Source organism: Symphalangus syndactylus, chromosome 3, assembly GCF_028878055.3.
Source record: "Symphalangus syndactylus isolate Jambi chromosome 3, NHGRI_mSymSyn1-v2.1_pri, whole genome shotgun sequence".
Classification (NCBI taxonomy): domain Eukaryota; kingdom Metazoa; phylum Chordata; class Mammalia; order Primates; family Hylobatidae; genus Symphalangus; species Symphalangus syndactylus.
In genome coordinates, this window is record NC_072425.2 from 21,816,083 (window position 1) to 21,834,775 (window position 18,693).

Below are 18,693 nucleotides of genomic sequence, written 5' to 3' on the forward strand. Positions count from 1 at the left end.
GCTGAAATCTTTTACTGAGTTTCTACAATGCCCCCAAGTACAATTTTACATACTTTAGATGTGATAGTACCTAATTTTCACAATAATTCTAATGAGGTAGTATTATCCCATTTTGCAGAGTAGAGGACCAAGGGCCAAAGACTCCAAAAATCCATGCTCTTTTCACTACCTTCCTCTTTATCTCAGAGGAAAAAAATGATCCAAGAGTATGAAGTAATCACAGTGACAACTTTAAAAGCCTTACTATCAACATAATATGCAACTGATCTTAAACCAACTGCTATAATACTGCTGTCATCTTCATTCAAAGATGAAGATCCTTCTAACATTCAGACAGATTACCTAATTAACTGCCAGAACTAGGATCTACATTTTGTTTTAACTTTATTTCCAGTGTTCTATAGGCTACAATACACATTCTCAGTATTATAAAATGATGTTAATGATATATAATGTTAACAAAACTTAAGTAGGAATGATTTAGATTCCTACAAATGCATATCACGAAGAAGGGGAACTTTTATAAATGAAAAAAGGCTTTAGTTTGATTCAGTTCCCCAGAGGCAATAAAGGCAGAGACCCACAAATGGCCTTCTTAAACTTTATTTTTTGGTCTAGCTAAAAATAAATGGCTTTGGCAGTGGAGGTTTCCTCCGTTTTTCTGGAAGAAATTTCCAAAATAAATAATGCTATTTAAATGCTATAACTTTTGTCTTTCTCCCCAAAATATTGCCTTAACAATTCAACTCAGTAAGTATTTGCTAAAAGCTGATAGACACAGAACTTAAAACTTTACTTTGAAAATATGATTACTTTTATATTTTGCTCAAAGACAATTCAGTCGTTTTGTAACAAGCCAACAAATCTTTCATTAAGTGACTACAATCATAACTTCTTGTAAAGATAAGCTTTTTAATTTGCAAAGGGCTTTCTCATGTCACATATTGTTTGTTAAATTGTAGATCACTTCATTATGGTCTTTAGTCTATTGATCCTTTGGGTTCCTTTAATTCTGTCCAGCTGGATACTTTATGAAATCTCATTCAAGGGGGGGGGGTCTGGGGTGAGGAGAGTAATTAGACTATAGGAATTCTACTCTACCCTGAGCCTAGCCCATCTCTCACACTGCCTTCTAAGGAAATCTATTTAACGTGCACCTCCTTGCCTTTGAACACTACATGGCATTTTGCATTCCTCTCATCATTTCATAATACCATATGTTGTATTATACTCATGTACCAGCACACATATTCATATACATACATACACATGCACACACGTTTTCCTATATTCTTTCCCACGATGTCAAAGAAGGATGCATTCCAGCACCTTCTGTCTTCTCTTAGTAAAAAACAAAATTTCAAAATCTGAAAAGTTCCAAACAGACACCTATGGAGGCGTAGTGATACAGCAGACTGGAAACCAAAAAGGTCTTATAGCCCCAAAACTCCATTCCCATAATTGGAAAAGAGGGACAATATTAACTTTGCCTATACTTCTAGGGGGATTAAATGAGACAATAGGAAATGGCTTTGTAAAGAGCCATAGGTAAAATAGTGCTATTATGCCCCCATTTGCTATTTCAGTAATGTTCTAAATCTGGGCCTCCTTCCCGATTTCCCTTTACTTCTGTTAAAATACATCTCTTTTCCTAAATGTGGTCTATGTTTTTCATAGAAAATAATACACCTGGAGGCCAGAATCCCAGCACTTTGGGAGGCTGAGGCGGGCGGATCAGGAGGTCAGGAGATCGAGACTATCCTGGCTAACACAGTGAAACCCCGTCTCTACTAAAAATACAAAAAATTAGCTGGGCGAGGTGGCGGGCGCCTGTAGTCCCAGCTACTCGGGAGGCTGAGGCAGGAGAATGGCGTGAACCCCGGGGGCGGAGCCTGCAGTGAGCCGAGATCGCGCCACTGCACTCCAGCCTGGGCGACAGCGAGACTCTGTCTCAAAAAAAAAAAAAAAAAAGAAAGAAAATAATACACCTGGCCAGGTGCGGTGACTCATGCCCGTAATCCTAGCACTTTGGGAGGCCAACATGGGCGGATCACGAGGTCAGAAGATTGAGATCATCCTGGATAACACGGTGAAACCCCGTCTCTACTAAAAATACAAAAAAAAATTAGCCATGTGTGGTCGTGGGCGCCTGTAGTCCCAGCTACTCGGGAGGCTGAGGCAGGAGAATGGCCTGAGCCTGGGAGGCGGAACTTGCAGTGAGCCGAGATCGCGCCATTGCACTCCAGCCTGGGTGACTGAGTGAGACTCCATCTCAAAAAAAAAAAAAAAAGAAAGAAAATAACACACCTACATAAGTGAAAAGGTCAAACAGTACAAAGCTTACAATGAAATTCCCTTCACTCCTCATACCCTATTCCTTAGAGGCAACCATTTTCACCTCTCCTTTTCTTAAAGCTGTTTGTTTTTAATTCATATTCCTGAATAAAATGCTTAAGTTGCTATTTTCTGGGTTTTTCCACTTTAGACATCAGTTTCAGAGTTTACACTACGGAAGATGCTACTGTAGCTCTGTTACACCCACCCTCCTTCCCCTCACCCCTCAAACACTTCCCTTCCCCTCACCCTGTCAACACAGTGTTGCTATCATTTTTGGCTAAACACCAAACTATACACAGCAACATATAACTGAATCAGAGTATGTCATGATCTTATTTCCTTTCTTCAATTTTCTATTTTTTTCTGGAGTTATTAATTGCCTATCTTTTTCTTTTCCTTGGTTTTCTATGTATCTATCACCAATTCTTCCCCTAAAAATCTCACAAAACTAAATTCTTCTCACCATGGTGAAAATCCCAACTATAGTTTCCTAGAGACATACCTCCTAGTGTCTTCTTTCTTCCTGCTCCTATTTAGACTGGCTGCTCTCTAGGTCTCCTGCATAGTTGCTTTCATAGAGCTTTCCTTCCTGTGGGAATTCTTTTCACCATCTTCCTGTGTCAGAGACCCTGCTTCCTGGATTCTGTATCTCTTTCTTGATTTCCTCCCTCATTCTGGAGAAGCATATCTTTCAGTAACTTCCCGAGAAAGTACGTAAGGCAGGTGAATATTTTGTGATTTTGCAGATCTCAAAATGAGTTTAGTTTACCCTCACACTTGAATGACAGTTGGCGCATAAAATTGTGGGTTGGAAATCACTTCTCCTCAAAATTTTGAAGCTATTACCCATTATCTTCTAGCTTTATTGTGGCAAAAAGTCCTCTGCTACTCAAATCCCTATACTTTGTATGTTTAGACTCCACCATCCATGCCCCACCCCATTCAAGAAGCTTTTAGGAATTTTTATCCCCACTGTTCCCAAATTTTATAACAATTTGCCATCACGTGAATCTTTTTATTACACTGAAAGGGGCTTTTTCATTATGAAAACACGTATCTTTCAGCACTGGAAATTTTTCTTGTGATATTTAATAATTTCTTCCTTTCTTTTCCTCTATTCTGTTTCTGAAGATCCTGTTGGGTTCCCTGATTAAACCTCCGATTGTTTTGCTTTTTCATCTATTTTCTGTCTCTCTGTCTTTTTGTTTCACTATCTGGCCTACTTCATTTTCTAGCCTGCTTACTAAAAAAAAAAAAAATCTTATTATACTTTAAATTGCAAGAGTTCTTTCTTGTTCTCTTCCTATTCATTTTTACTGCACTCTGTTTTCCCCTGCTTTAATGGATACAAAATCTTATCTGAGAATGTTGGTTACAGTTGGGTTTTTTGGTTGTTTTCTTCAGCAACCTACATTCTTTCTGTTTCTTCTGATTTCTGTCATTTGCTTGATTGTTTTGGGCTCTATACTTTATGTGAGAACTTTTTCTCAAAAGTGCGATTATCTCTGGCTGTCTGTTAATATTAAAAGTGAAGCAATAAAAAACTGTGAGCTCTGTGTGCATGGGTGGGATATGTTGATTGATGGGCATCACCTTAAAGTGACTAGGCAGGGAATGTGGCTATTTTGTTTCTGAGCCCTCAAATGTCAGTCCCCAGAATACACTCCTCTCATATCCTGCTTAGAACAGTCTGAGAGTGTAGTGTGGTAAGGGGGCTGATTATTTAACATACAGACTTTCTTATAGCAGTCATGTTTGCAACAAAGCACACCTTTAGTCCCATTCTCAGCTATGCCTGGCATCTAGAGTGGTTTAGCTTTTCCAAAGAGTAAATCTCCCACCTTCTGCTGCAATGGTGAAAACCAGTTGCCTGCTTGGGATGGGGATTCAGGTGGGATGGGGATTCAGGTGGGATGGGGAAGAGGAGTAAGGGGTGATGATGTCTAAATGTTCCTTATATAAACTTTCTATCAATTATTCTGTTTTTCAGCTTCTATCAATTCTTGTTTTTCAGTCTCTGTGCTTATAGGGACATCTTAGGAATCCAATTCCCAAGTAGTTACTGTGGTCAATAGACAAATCAGCCTGTTTCTTTTTGCTCCTCTTCCTCATTTGACTTTAGAAAGCAGCTCTGTTGATTCCGCTGCGTCAGTTACTACTTGTCCACTGAATTTCTATATTCCAAAATTCTGCTGGCATCACTGTCTGTCATCATCTCTGTTCTCCTTCTTTTTATCCATATTATTCTTTATAGTGAAGTTAACAGAAATATGCATATTCAATCTGCTATATTTAGCAGGAGGTCTGTCATATGTTTCTAAAGCCTAGGCTTACATAATGGTACAGAATACAAGCTTTAGAGTCAAAGAATTGGATTTGAATCATAACACTTACTATATATGTAACCTTAGAAGCTTCTTAACCTCTCTAAGCCTATGTTTCCTCACCTATAAAATAGGAAAATTCAAAGTAACTACCTGATAGGTTGCTGTGAAAATTAAATGTAGAATGTAAGAAAAAATTAAGGTAAGAATATAGGCTTTGGAGTCAGGAAGTCCTAGGTTTGAATCCCAGATCTTCCACTTACAAGCTGTCTGACGCTGGCACCTCAAAATCTGTTTCATCTGTATAATGGGGTTAATAATAGTCAATAGCTCCTACAGTGTTGGAAGTATTAACATAAAGTTTATAAAATTCTCCTGAAACATAACGAGTCTCAATTAACATTTATACTATTGCTCATACTTCTTACCCTTAGAATTACACACATACACATGTGCCCACCCCATGGCATGGCTGAATCAAGTCAAATTCCAACTCCTCTGCAAAAGCAATGCGATATACTAGAAAAGGGCAACGGATTAGGAAGCATGAAGTCTGGGTATTACCATAAATAGATAACCCAGTGGCCACTGGGCTGGTTTCTCGTCTGCAAAATAACAGAATCAGACCAAATGATTTCTAAGGTCCTTTCCAACTCATCTGCCTCTCCCTGCCTCCTCTGCTAGACATGATCTGACATGAATATCACATCCCTAATTATCTGATACTATTAATTTTTATAGGTAGTTTCATGTATTTTGCTTTTCTAACTAGGAACTACATGAAAACTAAGATGAGTGGCTCCCTCAAACTAACGTAAAGAATAAAGATGTGTTTTGAATAATAACAAATCATAAAACTAGTATGTTTTATGATAGAAGATAAGGCTGGGGATATAAAAACTACCTTAAAGAGAAAGAATGAGTTGCAGGCTTGCAGACTACTAAGACTTGCAAGGAATCTGACTAAAAGACAAGTAACAGAAGAAGTTAATTGAACTAAGGAAATACCGTAATATGTCAATGAGAAGGTAGGTTAGTCAATAATGGAAGCAGGGATGATTTCATCTTTTACTATGATCCCAATAATGTTCACATTACAGAACCATGTTCTGAGATTCCATTCCCACCAAGCAAGCTTCTGAATACAGTTTGGCTTCCCATAAATATCTACTAATAGAGAAGACTGCTCTCAATTACCAGCATCTACTTCTTAAACTAATAAAGTGACATGATTTTATACACCAGCATCATATGATTGCACCCCACAAAAAATAGAGCTGTGGGGGTGGCCCAGCAGGAAGCCTTGGTACATTCTTCCAGATAAAGTAGAGAACAGTGAGGCTTCCTGGAAGACAGATAATCACAGAATTTTTCCACATGAAACACCTAAAGACTATATAGTTCTACAATAAAGGAATGATCCTTCTTTGATCCCTCTCTGAGGCTAGTTATACTACCTGGCACACAGCAGAACTTGCTAGATAAGTGCTTCTTGATTGCTTCTTAAACTTTCCCTAAAAGCCACTGCTCTTACATAATACAATTTTCCATACCCTATGGCAGTATCAAGGAAATACTTCTTCTGGATACATGACCAATAGTGTGGTAAGAAAAGGAAGGAAGAAGGAAAGACAGAGCTAAAAAACTGGGAAAGGCTGAAAGGGAGACAAAGCAAAACCACATAGAAAGTTTCTTTCATCAAGGCTTTCTATAGTTCCTTTGGCCTTGTGACCAATTTTACAGAGCTTTATCTGGATCCAGAGCCAAGAAGGTGTGATCCAACTACATATTTCCTAATCCATTCTGTGAAAAACTGGCAATTTGAAAGCACTGCCTGAAGCTCTCTGGGCCGAAGCTACAGAGTTTCCAGAACTAAAGTTATCTAAGCATATAGAGGACTCACATTACCACATTAATCTCTTGATACCATAAAGAGATATTATTTATTATTTAAAATCTAGAATAACCTAGACCAAATGGAAGGTTGCTTATGAGGCTCTGGACTACCTTTCAAACATCACTGCCCTATAATCCCTCACAGAAGGGAGAAGGCTGGTTTGACTACATGCAATAATTACAGAGTCATTTATTCATTCTATAAAACTTACTAAAACTTCTGCTCTGAGCCAGGTCCTATGTCAGATTGTGGGGATAAAGATATTAACCAGACAGATAAGAGACACTGTCCCTTGCCTTCAGAGAGTTTGATGACAAGTAAAGGATGTAAATCAAAGCAATTTTATGTTGAATTTAAGGCTACTGTCATTTTAGGAGGATGAGCATTTATTTTGCTTCTCTTCTCAAGTCTGGGATTGCTAAGTAGCACAGAGTAGTGGTGTAGCATTGAGCTTCAAAGATCAAAGTGTGGGGGAACTCATCATGATGTATGGCTTCCTTACATGTAGAAGAATGGCAGATACAAGTAACAGTAATCATTTTTATTTGCAAAGCACTTTACAATTTACAAAGTACTTTCACATCTATTATCTAACGCAAGCCTCAAACTAACCCTATGAGGTATGAAGGGATCAATATTTCCTTTTAGTAGAAATTTAGCATTTAGAGAAGTGACTTGCCCTAATGCAATATTTACAAAACTACTTAATTAGAAACAGAAGCCTACATTTTTTTATTCTCAGTTCCAACTTCATTTTTACTATACGATGCCCTTTTGTCACACAAATTTTGAAGAAAGGCCAAATGACTCGTTTACAGCCATAAGAAATGTCTACAATATTTCCAAGGTCTGCAACATAATATTAATAATATATAAATTTAATATAAATACTTAATATTTAGTTTTTCAACCTAAAATGAAAAAAATTACACAAAAATCAACACACAAAATGATTTATGAGGACTTCAAAAAATCTCAATGCCACAGTTTTCCCATTCTTAAATTTCCCAAAATTTGCTCATATAACAATAAATTTTGGCTTGCTGATAATTTCACCAAACACTATGAAACAAAAACATAGTCAGTGAAATTAAGACAATTCCTATCTCAAGTCAACATGCAGATTTTTCAAACAAACCTCAAAAGCTGAGGAAACCCTACTAGAAACCACTCCACCATCTGGGCCATCTGGGAGTCTAACCCTGTTGCTTCATTTTCAAGTTCAAGGAGGTGGGCAATGCATTTATGGTAAAAAAAAATTCAAGTTTTCCCAATCCTTAAAATACTGAGACCATTATTCAAGTAAAAAGTAAAAGCCATTATAAAAGGCTCGAAAATAATTTATCCAGCAATAAAGCTTAAAGAAAACCTTTTCCAAAACGGAATTTTGAGTAAGAGTCAATAGGCCCGTGGAAAAACGCAAATATCCAATCTAGTGTCAGGATAATGCTCTCACTAAAGTTGAGCACACTAGTCCATTTGTAATTGCTTTTCTACTCTAAGAAGGGGGAAAAAAACACTTTCACTGAAATCACTGCATTAAAAAATACAACTAGTTTACAAATATAACATTAGTATAATCCTACTTTAAAATTTACTATGAAATAATTTCAACATAATCACCAAAAGTATACGTTTCCTCTGATACCAGTCACATGCCATATAAAGTTAAATGAGATATCCTGCCAACGCCATGGTAACTGAATCTAAAAATACACTTTTTTTGAAGTCAGACTGGTATTTAAACTAAATGTCATCAAATGTTGCATTAAATATGCCAGGATGAAAAGATCAGTTAAACATGAACTTTCCAAACATATCACATAGAAAACACCCCCAGCCACTAAAGAGGACATTACTGTGTCCAGGAGCATCTCCTGTCTCCCAACACATACACACACAACAAAATAAGATCAAACCTACTAATTTAACATCAATTTTTCAACAAAAATTAACTGTTTTAAATTGCCATATTTTCTAAACTAAAAATTCATAAGCAAACTGCAAATGTGAACAGGTTACATTCTCTAACATATATGAAAAAAGGTAAATTTTGGTTTTTTAGATCTGTACCACTTATACAATACAACCATTTTTCAGAATCTAACAGAAAATGTTTCCCATTTGAAATGGCAATTTAACCAAGCCATTTCTAACATAACTTGCAATTTCAGTATGAGTTCTAAATTTTGAAGCAGCTTAGAATAAAATTTGCTAACACTAAACATAAAGAGCAAGCAAGGTTTTGGGAAAAACCCAGAATCTGAAGTTTGAATGTTTATATAATGCTTAGTCACTTAAAATAAAAAAGTTTAAATAGAACACAACTGAGGTTAAAATCAAGTTGATGTCTAAAGCCTAAAATCATAAGAATACTGGCATCATGATGGAAAACCAAAGCTTATATGCCTGCTTTATAAATATCCATGTCCTTTCTTGGATTCAGAAATCCACTTTAACCCATGTCCCCTGGGTTTCTTCCATCTTCCATCTCACTGAACACCACTGTCACATTCAGATTACAACCTCTAGCCAAAGGCAGAGATCAAATAAGTCTCCTGAAGATTTCCAGAACATTTCCAGAACAGCAGAAAAGTAGAGGAAATACTCTCGTGCCTGGAGCTGCCGGAATTCCTTCTCTCCTTTTAGAAAAATAAACCTCTTGCTCTAAAGATAATCACTTTTAAGAACAAACATCACTACTACATACAAACACACTTAACTCTCAATAATAATTCTATAGAAGAATTATAAAATCCTATAGGTTTTGCTAGTACTTTGGCATGAAAAAAAAAAAGACCATTAAGAACTGTATGCCAAAGGATTTTTTTCCAGAAAGAAAATAGCAATAAGAGACTTAGTATTTCCCCTTCTCCTCTTCAAATGTGGATTCCTTAGCACTAACTGAAAGAATACTTTTCAAAAACAACTAGTTGATTTCATTTAACCACAAAGAAAATGTCTCAACTCCCTTGTATTTTAAAAAAACAATCAGTATACTACGGTATACTTTCTGACTCAGTTGCTTATGACTCACACCCTTCTCCCTGATGTTCTAGTATTTTGGAAGTCTTTGAATAGAAAGAACAGACAATATTAAAGACACTTTTTTGTAAATAGTCACCATTATAAAATGGACAGCCAACAGCCTATCACTGAATTATTTTTTAGCTTAAACACATTTTGCTGTAAAAGAGAAATCTAACAATTCGGATATTCTAAATATAGACATAACACAAAGGCATGGGCAAAAATACTACACGATCACTTCTATGCACACATATCTTTAGATCTCTGTGAAGCACGGCACAAAAAGTAGCTCAGTTTTTCATAAATTGTATAATTTGCACTTTTGCTTCATGGTTCACTGTAAAATTCTAAAATTAATGTTTATATTTTCACATTATTCACCCTACTGAGAATTCTCTCAAGAGAATAAAACATAGAACATTTGGCTTTCTAAATAACAGTGTTGAAACTTGCAGTGTAGTTATGCTTTGGCATACATAAAAAGTAATTTCTAAAACCTTTTAATTTATATTTTACTATTCCCTGTTAGAAGAAATCAATTGCACATGTAGCCCAAATAGCTGGAAAGAACCCAGAAAGTGACAAGAAAATGATGACTTTTTAAAATGCTGACGCTTTTCACACTCAGGTTCAGTCATGCCAGCTGGAAAGAGGTGTTAGATATGGCTTTATTCATTTTAAATCTGAGAACTGTAGTCATGTCCAAGACATTTGAAAAATTGAGAGCAAGAGCAATTTGTCTTCATGATCTTGAGTCTTCTAATTCACAAGCACTTTTGAAAACCATTTCTACAAACTTAGAAGGTATCCGTACGAATAATTTGTATGCTATTGCTTAGAGTCAAAGTATTCTGTCCCAGATTTCCTAGTAAATTAGGAATACTTAGAGATAACACACACACACACACACACACACACACACGGGAACCCCATAACTGAGCCACTTCAGATATGACATCCATTAAGAGGGCCTTTGCTTCTAACTGTGTAAGGGTCGTTGGCTGTAGTCTGACTTGCACAAGAAGTACACATAGCCCCTGAGAGGCGCTTTAGTCCTCTTTGGAATACACTGTTGGAGAGACTATAAATGACACAGTTGCAGAAACTGTTACTAATAGCAAGCCAGGTGGTCAAGAAGGATGCGAAGCGGTTGCTGTGGCCAGTGGAGCTTTCCAACAAGAAGTAGATGATATATGGCAACCAGAGGATGTAAAATACACTAGTGATTCGAAACAGGACCATGGCATAGCGCTTATCAGGACAGGCCTGCACTTCCCCAGTCTCCCCACTCTGGCTGCTGAAGCGGGCTTGCCTTTCGCTGATCTCCTTTGTGTGCTGTTGGCAGATGCGGAAGATGTTGAAATAGGTGAAGCAGACAGTAAGGGCTGCTGGGGCATACAACATCATCACGATGAACAGGGTGAAGTAGGAGTCGGTGTGCCAGGACTCCGCACACCACTGAAACACATCTCCATGATATCCAGGTTTGCCCCAGTGGAAAAAGGAAGGCAGGAAGACCAGGGTCGAGTATAGCCAAATCAGGAAAATACACAGGCGTAGTCTCCAGGGTGTAACCAGAGTATTATAGGTTAAAGGTTTAGTAATGGCAATGTATCTATCAATGCTGATACAAGCCAGAGAAGCCATGGAGACGCTCTTCAGAACCGATACTACAAAACCAAATATCTGGCAAGTCAAGGACTCCTCTACTGGAAGGGGGTGATGGAGGAGTGATAAAGAAGGGACCACGCAGCTTACCCCAACAAAAAGGTCAGCATATGCCATAGTCTGGATAAAATAACTTGTAGTGTGATGGTTCAACAAAGGTGCACAGTGAAATACAAAAATCACAATGATGTTGCCAGAAATAATCAATACAGTTAGAAAGACAATAATCAATACTTCCAAAAGGCAAAAATTGACAGTTTCCAAATAGCCAAATGCCAAGAGGCAAAAAGGGTGGCTGCTCTGATTACCATCCAAGGTGGAGTTCATCTTGAGCTCAGGAGTGATCTGTCACTTCATGCTGCCGCTTGGCTGCTGCCAACAGTTCAAAGAAGCAGCTGCTGTCATTGCGGTCAGCTTTGCATGTGTGTAATAATGCCAGAGGAGCCTTACTCCCCAAGCTCCTGATGCTGCTGCTCTGGTGCATTGCCTGCAGTGCAATTCCCCTTTAAATCCTTCCTGGAATAAGGAGAGCCAGCAGCAGTTGTCTGGCCAGTCCCAGACGAAGCCATAGTGCCAGGTTCACCATACACATAGCACCAGGGGAGCAAGGTAAACTCTGGGAAGAACGTCTTCAGGCCAAGTGAGGGTAGGGGGAAAGGGTAGAAGAGAAGGGAAGAAGATTAGGAGCTTCAGCAGGAGTTGTAATGAGTCTCCTCTGAACAGCTGATAGAAGAAAAGGAGAGAGCATTTTACATTTCACATCCAATGCCCTAATCAAAGAACCTGGCTAGCTCAGGCTGGCATCAACCCTCCCACTCCACCCCTACTGGCACCACTATTCACGGCTACTCTCAATAGCACCCCACATAACTGATCTGTACTGTACAGAGGAGCAGCAGCAACATCAAGCTTTCAAGATCAGCATAAAACAAAACCAATCACAGTCAGATTAATTTACCCCCATTTCCTTTCATTTGAGACTTGGGGGAGAAAAGGAATTTGCTTATAATATTTAGGAAAACCTTTCACTACAATTACCACTAATAAAATTAGCCAAGATAATTTACTTTCTTCATTGATTCCAATATAATATTTTGCCTCTTTGAAAACATTTCAACAGAATTTACTGTTCAGTTCAATTTCAGAATGTTACCTGTAATTCTGCATGCTGCAATCCAAACAAAAGCCACAATACATCCTTAGCAGAAAGCCTTGCAAAGCAGGAATGTGCTTCAACCCGCGTACTGCAGAACGGAGACACGGAGGGAGGGGATAAAGGAGTAGGAGGGGAAACAGGGAGAAGAGGGGGCTTGGAAAAAGGAAGAAAGGGGGAGGGGAAAGAAAACGCCTGTACGTGCACACACTCTGGCATCTTTAGCAACTAATTGGAATTCATCGTCAGAGAGGTGCCCCCTGATTTCCAGACTGCACAGTGTGGGAATGGCTTGCTACGCCTGCAGTGCATCATTTGAAGGCTGTTTCCTCGTCTGTCTGGAATCCCCCTTTTAGTAGATAAGCAGAATTCAGGCTGCTGGCAAGGAGAAGGGGTAGTAACAGAACAGGGTGTCAGGAATCAGACTGAAACACACTGCCAGAGGGGTAATTTCTATTTTCTCACGGCATTTTCCCAAAGAACAAAGGGCAATATTAAAGAAAGGAAGTATGTTAACTTCCTTTAAGTGTATGGCGTATGGCAACTGAGAATCATAATTCAGCTGCACAAGAAGTTCTAGCTAGAAGGCTATTCCCCATTAGTTTTGTCTCTCATGATTCACTGAATATTGGCCAAGAAACTTTAAGATCACTTTTTCAAGAGAAAAATAAAGTATCTCCCATTCTGAATACTACACAAATAGCACAGATAAATTACATTGTTCCCATATTGACACTACCCTATAGTTTTGAGATGCATTTCTTGCTTCTAATTTGCTGAGCAGTATACAAGAATACAAACAAAAGATAGAAAAGTAAATGTACCTTCTTCTACTCAGGCATGGATATTACAGGAAGTTTCATGGTACAAATAAGCCTTTGTATCTTAGAATATACAATCTTGCTTCTGCCTATTTAAAACAATGCAAACTGTATTACATTATATTGTGGTTTTCCTGGTAATGTCATAAATGATGACAATTTTCAGCTAACACAGCTGGGTGCTATGAAAATGTGTAATTTTAGTATCTTTATTTAGAAGGATTAATTGAAAGTATCCAGCAGAGTAAAAGACAATAAACAAATGCCAGCATTTGAAGGCATTCCAAGAGGTAGGTAACTGAGTAAAAACATGTGATCCAACTTTCATTTTTATTCATTTTATACACATGCTTTCTTATTACAGACAAATGGCCGCCCATAACCAGAATGCAATGAATTACATTTTAAATCTGAAGCAGCAGCAGTTGTCTGGCCAGTCCCAGACGCGGCCATAGCCCCAAAATAAAAAACCTATTTAACCATAATCCTGATAGTAATATTTGACAGGTCTTATTGGGAAACAGAGCAAAGTGTATGGCACAGTAAAAAGACCAAGAGCATCGAAGGAACAATAATCAGGTTCAAATTCTTGCTCTAATATTACTTATCCTCTCTTAAGTCTCTGTTTCCTCATCTGTAAAATGAGAACAACACTCCTTACTTCACAGGGTTGCTGAGAAATAAAGTATACACAAAAGGCTTACCAACACCTAGCACAGAGGGGGTATATAACTTTACTCACTTTCTGCTCCTACAACTAAAATAGCCTTCCTAAAGAGCCAGTGTTTTCCTGCCCATCATGTCGAAATGCTTAAGGCTGGGCTCCTCTGAATCCTGAAGGGCCTGCTCTTACTGAGGCTATACAGTTCTAGGTCATACAACAGCTATCTGAATACAGTGCTGTCACACATTACTCAAACACATTGAGGCTATGCATATGCAAAGCACTGAAGGTAGCTGAAAAGAAGGAATGATGACACGGCGTCAATTATTCCCTCAACATAAATAACTTCTCTGCCTAGGTCTCCAGCCCTGACTTCACTCCTAAGCTCCCTTTTCCATCTACAATTTGCCTGCTAGTCACACATCTTCCACCTGTAGATGGAAGATGTCCTGTAGAGATTTCAACCACAGCATGTCTAAAATCAAAAACCTTTTTCCTACCAAATAAGCCTCTGTATTTTTCCAACATTTTCCCAGGCACTCCGGTATGAAACTTAGGAATCAATCATCTTGACCACTCTCTCCCTCAAAGCACTTAGTTCTTGGTCACCAAGTCCTGAAAATATATTTCCACAATAGTTCTCAAATGCATTTCCTCCTTTCAATTTTTAATACACTTACCATAGAAGATGATTACCACCTAAACTTATAGTTTTGTTCATTTTTCTAATTTTTTCATTTCTGCCTGGTTAAATATCCAAAACGTACATTTTATTATTGTACCCCACTGTTCAAGAAGACTCAATGGCTCCCTTATTGCCTTTCTAGTCTGATCTCAATTGTTTTACTTCCCCCAAATAACCTGCCCTCCAGCCAAAATCAGATTACTTCTTATTCTATACACTTGCCATAGACTTTATTTTTAAACCATATTTACTGAGCACCTTAATAAATACAGAATAAAGGAGTGATTTTTGAGAGTTACTGCTATATTTCAATAAATAGAAAAAGTGTTCACCAAAGTCAAAAGTCTAGGCTTTTCTACTACTACTTGTGAATTTGGGCATGTAACTTATTCTCTCTGTGGTTTCCCATGTATAAAACAAGACAGTTATGCTGATAAAAACAGACAATACAATGGCTGAAAATTTGAAAGAATTAAAAATTTATAAAATTGCAATAAAACTACAAGCTGTTACATTACTGTCATTAGTACAGTAACAGTTCTTTCAACTTTGTTTCTATTTTAGTGAAACCACTCTAGGAGCTAAAATCAAAATATTCATTTAAGAAACTTAAAAAAAAAAGCCTAATAGCCACATTTAACTGAATCAATCAGGAATTAAATGTTTTGCTTTGGATTAAAGAAAAACATTTTCTTCAAAAAGACAATTTATTAACAACTTGGAGAGGCTCTACAAATTTGTATCCTTACAAAAATCCGTATGTACATTTGGTCTTTAACCATAACATAGACTCATTCTAGTGTTCCATACCACTCTAGGAAGACTACAGTTAATATTATGTAGTTTCAAATAGCTAGAAGGAGATTACTGAATGTTCCCAACACAGAGAAATGATAAATGTTAGAGATGATGGGTATGTGCACAATTACCATGATCTGATCAGTATATACTATATGTATCAAAACATCATTATATACCTCATAAGTATGTGATATGCTGATTAAAAAATACAATAAAAAATAAAATAATGCAGTCTCATGATATATTCTCTCTATATTTACTTTGAAGGCTGAGTAACTTTCTATATATATATATATGACTAAAAGGAAATACATTAAAAATCAACACTATTATTGGATGGTGGGATAACAGTCATTAAAAAATCTTTCTTCTTTATAGCTTTCTATATTTTCTGAATTTTCCAATTTCTATATACTCTCAGAACCATATTGATTTAGCAAGATAGAATGATGCTGGGTTGAAGCTGTCTACTTCATGGGGCTCTGTTCCACCTGTTCTTATGCCATCAGAGCAACATTCCTTCAGACAGTCTTTGGTACTCAATCTAACTCAAAATGGACTCCCAAAACGTCAGTTAAAAAACCTCTTACAGAAAAAGAATATAATTATGAACTTACCGATACTTAACCATTTCATTGCTAGCTAAATACTTTCTGACCTGCAAACAAGCCAACTTCTATATGGTTCAACCTAATGAAACTAAAACAACTTTAAAAGCCAAAATAATTAAAATAACAAAACGACAGGCTTAACAAGAAAAGCAGAACGAGAAATGAAATGTAACAAAAAAAGGAAAAGACCTGTTCAAATTATATTTCTTTTTCTCCCAACCTATTCAGAGACTTAACTACTTGCAGATGAGAAATTATCTCAGTTCTTCAAATTCCTAAGTTTCACCTCTGGGCATTAGTGTCAACTATCACTTATTATTTGGTAAAAATGAGCTTCACTTTTTGTCTGACATCTTAGCAAGGCTGCAGTGTTCACCACCGCTCTCCGAGCTTCACGATGCCACACAAGGACTACAAGAAGAAGAAAGACACTGGAAAGTCAGCCAAGAAACACAAAGACCCAGTGAACAAACCCGGGAGCAAGGCCAAAAAGAAGAAATGGTCCAAAGGCAAAGTTAGGGACAAGCTCAATACCTTGTCTTGTTTGACAAAGCTACCTATGACAAACTCTGTAAGGAAGTTCCCAACTATAAACTTATAACTCCAGCTGTGGTCTCTAAGAGACTGAAGATTTGAGGTTCCCTGGCCAGAGCAGCCCTTCTGGAGCTCCTTAGTAAAGAACTTATCAAACTGGTTTCAAAGCACAGAGCTCAAGTAATTTACACCAGAAATACCAAGGGCAGAGATGCTCCAGCTGCTGGTGAAGATGCACGAACAGGTCCAAGCAACTCTACATTTGGAAAAATAAAACTTTATTAAGTAAAAAAAAATGAGCTTTAAACATTGTTTAACATATTATTTTGGTGCAGCTGATGTGAGTTTATTTATATAACTGTCATTCCAAAAATGATTTGAGATACTTTGACTCATCTTTTATTCCTCCCTCGCCCCCATCTCCCACATTCATTCAGTCATCAAGTGAGTGCCAAGGATTCTACCTCTGAAATCCTCTTAAATAGCATCTTTTTCCCCATCCCTTTGCCACTACAGCCCAATCCAAGTTGAAATTATCTCTTGCCTGAATTATTAACAGGTCTCGCTGCAATTATTCTTACTCCACTCTAAGCCCAAGTAACAGAGTGATCTTTCTAAGCCTATAATACAGATAATAAGCAAAAAATATATATATATATAATATTAAGTTATTTACACTTAGTATGGACTATGGATTATACTAAGAATTTTCACACGTTATCTAAGTTAATTCTAACAACTCTACAACTATTATTATTCCATTTTACAGATAAGGAAACCAAAGCCTATGAATGTTAAATTGCCCAATTTCAATGGCTAGAATACAGCAGAACTAGCATCTGAATTAAGACAATTTGCCTTTAGATGGAAACCACTTTGCATACTGCCTTATAAACCGGAATATACAACCTGCCTGCTTAAAATGCTTCATTCACTTCTATTGCCCAAAACCTTAAATATGCCTTCCGAAGCTTTCAAAGATCTGTTCCCTATCTACCACCTCTCTGGTCTTATCTCCATTCACACTCTATGGAACTGCCAGGCTTTTTCTCACCCTTGAGTACACGCTGTTCCCTCTGACTTTTAAGACCACATCTGCTATGCAGCACCCTATCCCACCCCAACTATCCAACCCCTGGCTAATTTCTGAGCAAGAGACCTTTTAGAACACTTGGGTGAGAAATCCTTCATGTTACATGCAGTACAGCAGTATGTATTTTTTCTTCTACAACTCCCATGCAACTTTATGATTGTTTATAGTTAGCTGTCTATTTCCTCCATTAGACTGCAGACTTCCTGAAACCAGTGAACAAGTTTACTTTATTTATGGGCATAGCCATGAGGCCTACCACAGGGTTGGCACAGGGTAGGCATTCAAAAGGTATTTTTTATTGAATAAACAATGAATGCCCAATGAAACAAAAGGCAATTCTGCTTTTAGGTTGAAAGATCTTTCAAGCAAAACTCCAGTATGGTAACTGTTTAACTCACCTGTAATTATTAGGTCGAGGCATATGAAATTGCCTATTTGTGGGTCAAAAACTGTCAAATAGCAATTTTAACATGGACAAACCAAATATGTTTCCAGTCTTATGATTCAGGAAACCTTTAGAACTCCCAGCAAGTATGACTTACATAAACTCACACGAAGGAAAATAACTTCACAGGAGTAAGATATAGGTCTTAAAATTATGTTCACAAGTATAATTTAGAGGGACCTACTGCAGCAATTCCTGTATGACAGCAGACAATACAGTTCTAACATCCACCAGCCACTATTTTCACATAGAACAAGACAGCAAGAGTGCTTAGTTGTGAAAAAATGGAATTATGGCCTATTTTGGAGGGCAGGACTCAAACACACTGACTGATTTTCCAGAATGTCAAAGCTTAAGGAAAAATCAACAGACTACCTCAGCTACCTCAGTTCAGAGAAGAGGAAATGAAGTGGCAGAACTGAAACTTGTACCCAGGCTTCCTCCTCCATGGCCAACATTCTTTTTTGCTAAATCTATCTCCTTTTATTGTTGGGTATCCACAGGCATATTCTTATGATTAAATATTATTCAATTCTTACCTATTACAAACCTACAGACAGAAATTGTTAATTAAAAAGCAAACAATCTGCTTAGTAATAACATAATAATTGAATACATTATTTTTTCCAA

At 37.4% G+C, this 18,693-nt stretch overlaps 2 protein-coding genes and 1 pseudogene across 8 annotated transcripts in view; 1 reads left to right on the forward strand and 2 right to left on the reverse strand.

Moving 5' to 3' along the window:
* Positions 1-18,693, reverse strand: part of RABGAP1 (RAB GTPase activating protein 1) — a 174,721-nt gene that overhangs the window by 58,372 nt on the left and 97,656 nt on the right. Inside the window, exon 1 of one of the 7 annotated variants that reach the window (XM_063635988.1) lies at positions 12,410-12,678. The exons of the other annotated variants lie outside the window; for them this stretch is intronic. Within the exon in view, the coding sequence (XP_063492058.1) occupies positions 12,410-12,628 (219 nt within the window). The 5' untranslated portion in view covers positions 12,629-12,678. Of the gene's footprint in view, positions 1-12,409; positions 12,679-18,693 lie in introns of those variants that run through there. 7 annotated transcript variants of the gene reach the window in all.
* On the reverse strand, positions 3,441-12,466 carry GPR21 (G protein-coupled receptor 21). The gene is made up of 2 exons (XM_055271182.2): positions 12,410-12,466; positions 3,441-11,979 (listed from the first exon to the last, which is right to left on the reverse strand). Exon 2 carries the CDS (start codon positions 11,581-11,583, stop codon positions 10,534-10,536), a length of 1,050 nt encoding a protein of 349 aa, XP_055127157.1. The 5' UTR covers positions 11,584-11,979; positions 12,410-12,466; the 3' UTR covers positions 3,441-10,533.
* Positions 14,636-16,821, forward strand: LOC134736167 (small ribosomal subunit protein eS25-like; annotated as a pseudogene).